This window comes from Belonocnema kinseyi, chromosome 8 (assembly GCF_010883055.1).
Source record: "Belonocnema kinseyi isolate 2016_QV_RU_SX_M_011 chromosome 8, B_treatae_v1, whole genome shotgun sequence".
NCBI lineage: Eukaryota > Metazoa > Arthropoda > Insecta > Hymenoptera > Cynipidae > Belonocnema > Belonocnema kinseyi.
In genome coordinates, this window is record NC_046664.1 from 140,853,647 (window position 1) to 140,855,839 (window position 2,193).

Below are 2,193 nucleotides of genomic sequence, written 5' to 3' on the forward strand. Positions count from 1 at the left end.
AATCATCCCTTATTTAGAGAAGCAGAGAAATTAACTTTTCGTAAGGAATAAATCACCAAAGATCAGGCTTATAAAATCACATTAAAACATATGCAGGTAGCCTTATTTATCAGGATTTGCAGTAGAATTTATTTTCAGGGTCATTTAATTATCCCCTAATTATTGAACCAAGGAAATCGGCATTTAAACGGGATAAAGTACCAGAGATTTTTTATTATAACATTGATGAACAGAATCACTTTAAAATATGTACAGGTAGCGTTTTTTAACAGGATTTGCATTAGAATTTATTTTTAGGGTCATTTAATCATACTCTAATTATTGAACCAAGAAAATCGACATTTTAAACGAGATAAAGTACCAGGTATTTTTTACTATAACATTACTGAGCAGAATCACTAGCGTTTTTTAGCAGGATTTGCATTAGAATTTATTTTTACGGCTTTCTAATCATCTCCTATTTATTGAACCAAGGAAATCAATATTTTAAATGAATTGAAGCATCAAAGATTTTTTATTAATACATTGATTGATTTATTCCTTACGAAAAGTTAATTTCTCTGCTTCTTTAAATAAGGGATGATTGAACAACCCCTTGACATTCACACTTCCTCTACTTATCTGAAAGTTATTTTATACCCTAGTAATTCAATAAAAATTACCTAGTGACTTTAGTTACTAAGAAATGATAATTTCCATACTTGGGTGTTTGAGGTATGAAAACACCCTTATATTCAGGGCTGCATTTACGCATGGGCATTTATGGGCAACTGCCCAGGGCGGCAAATTTTTGGAAGGAGTGGGGGGGGGGCGGCAAATTGTGGGAAAAATATTGGTAATTTCTTGGTAATTTAAAATTTTGTTGCAAATATGTCATTCTAATCTCAGAACAGCAAAAGCTAAATCAATTATGCATTTTTGTTAATTTAGACTGCTTACCTGATAGTACAATTTTACAGTATGATCCATTCAAAAAATGTTGTCAGTTAACTCAGTATCCCTTTATTTATGCATTGCGCAGTAGAAATTCAAACACCACCAAACCAAATTCAAATTCACCACCTCGTGGTGCCAATTTCGGAAAAACAGTGTTTATTAATCAGAACAGGAAAATATGACGCATTGAAATGAATGATTATCGAAAAAAATTGAGCGGCGCTGCATATAAAAAGCGAGCGGCCGAAAAATCACAAAAAGAACAAGAAGCGTTGCAGAAAACTCGTAAACTCGATTCTTTTTTCAAAGAAAAACAAATTGATGAGAAATGCGTTCATGACACAAATGAAGAGTATTCTGAAAAACGAGGTGAGCTTTAAATATTATTATACCATTAAATGTATAATTCCTATGTTTTGTTGCGTGAAATTACTAACTTTAATTAATGTATTATTAAATATATATTGTTTACAATTTAATTATGAGGTTATGTTTGCAGGTTCCAATGAATTGCGTCGAAATTCATTGAATGACTGTTCAAAATCGACTGAAAACAAAGGAGAACGATCGAGTTATAATCGGGAATATAATTCAGTAGAACGAGGTAAAAGTTACACCCGTTTAATGTAGAGTAATAGTGAAAATGTTTGAATAGGTTTTTCTGTCTATGTGTAATTCCTGTTTTCGGGCTTATGTCAAAAATTATTATTTCGAATCTTTACAGAGTGCGATAACGTGTGCGAAAGTTTGACAGAAAACAATTCAGAACCAACTGAGAAATACCGAGATAGTAACGAATCGTTACAAGATTCAGTAGCAGGTATATATTTCATATTTTTCTGATGATAATTTGTACATTTTAATAAAAGTAGATATTACATCAGTTGATATAAATGTACTGATATTGCTTTTAATTCATGTTCTCAACAAAAAGGAGATACACGGAAAACATATATTGATTTGTATAACCTTTAAGAAAATCATAGAAAAATCCTCAAATTCATATTTGAATATTTTTGCAATAGATTTATTAGGTTTTTTCTTATCGTGAAAAACTTGAAATACTTTTCGAACAATGGAATTTTATGCAGCAAAAAATTGGAATTTTTTATTGAGTTGAAACATTATTTATCTATGGGTGGAATACTGGATATATTTGATGACATCTGTGACATTAATCGAATTGTTAAAAATATCCATATTTGGTTTCAGATGATGACGTCATTCTGAACGATAATACATCAAAACATGCTTCCA

The 2,193-nt window shown here is 30.6% G+C and overlaps 1 protein-coding gene across 1 annotated transcript in view; it reads left to right on the forward strand.

Annotated features, from left to right (window-relative positions):
• Nucleotides 1-1,080: 1,080 nt before the first annotated feature.
• LOC117178728 (zinc finger MYM-type protein 1-like) overlaps nucleotides 1,081-2,193 on the forward strand; it is a 2,297-nt gene continuing 1,184 nt past the window's right edge. The window contains exons 1-3 of the mRNA XM_033370159.1: nucleotides 1,081-1,305; nucleotides 1,436-1,540; nucleotides 1,661-1,756. Coding sequence (XP_033226050.1) covers nucleotides 1,128-1,305; nucleotides 1,436-1,540; nucleotides 1,661-1,756 — 379 coding nt within the window. The 5' untranslated portion in view covers nucleotides 1,081-1,127. The remainder of the gene's footprint in view (nucleotides 1,306-1,435; nucleotides 1,541-1,660; nucleotides 1,757-2,193) is intronic.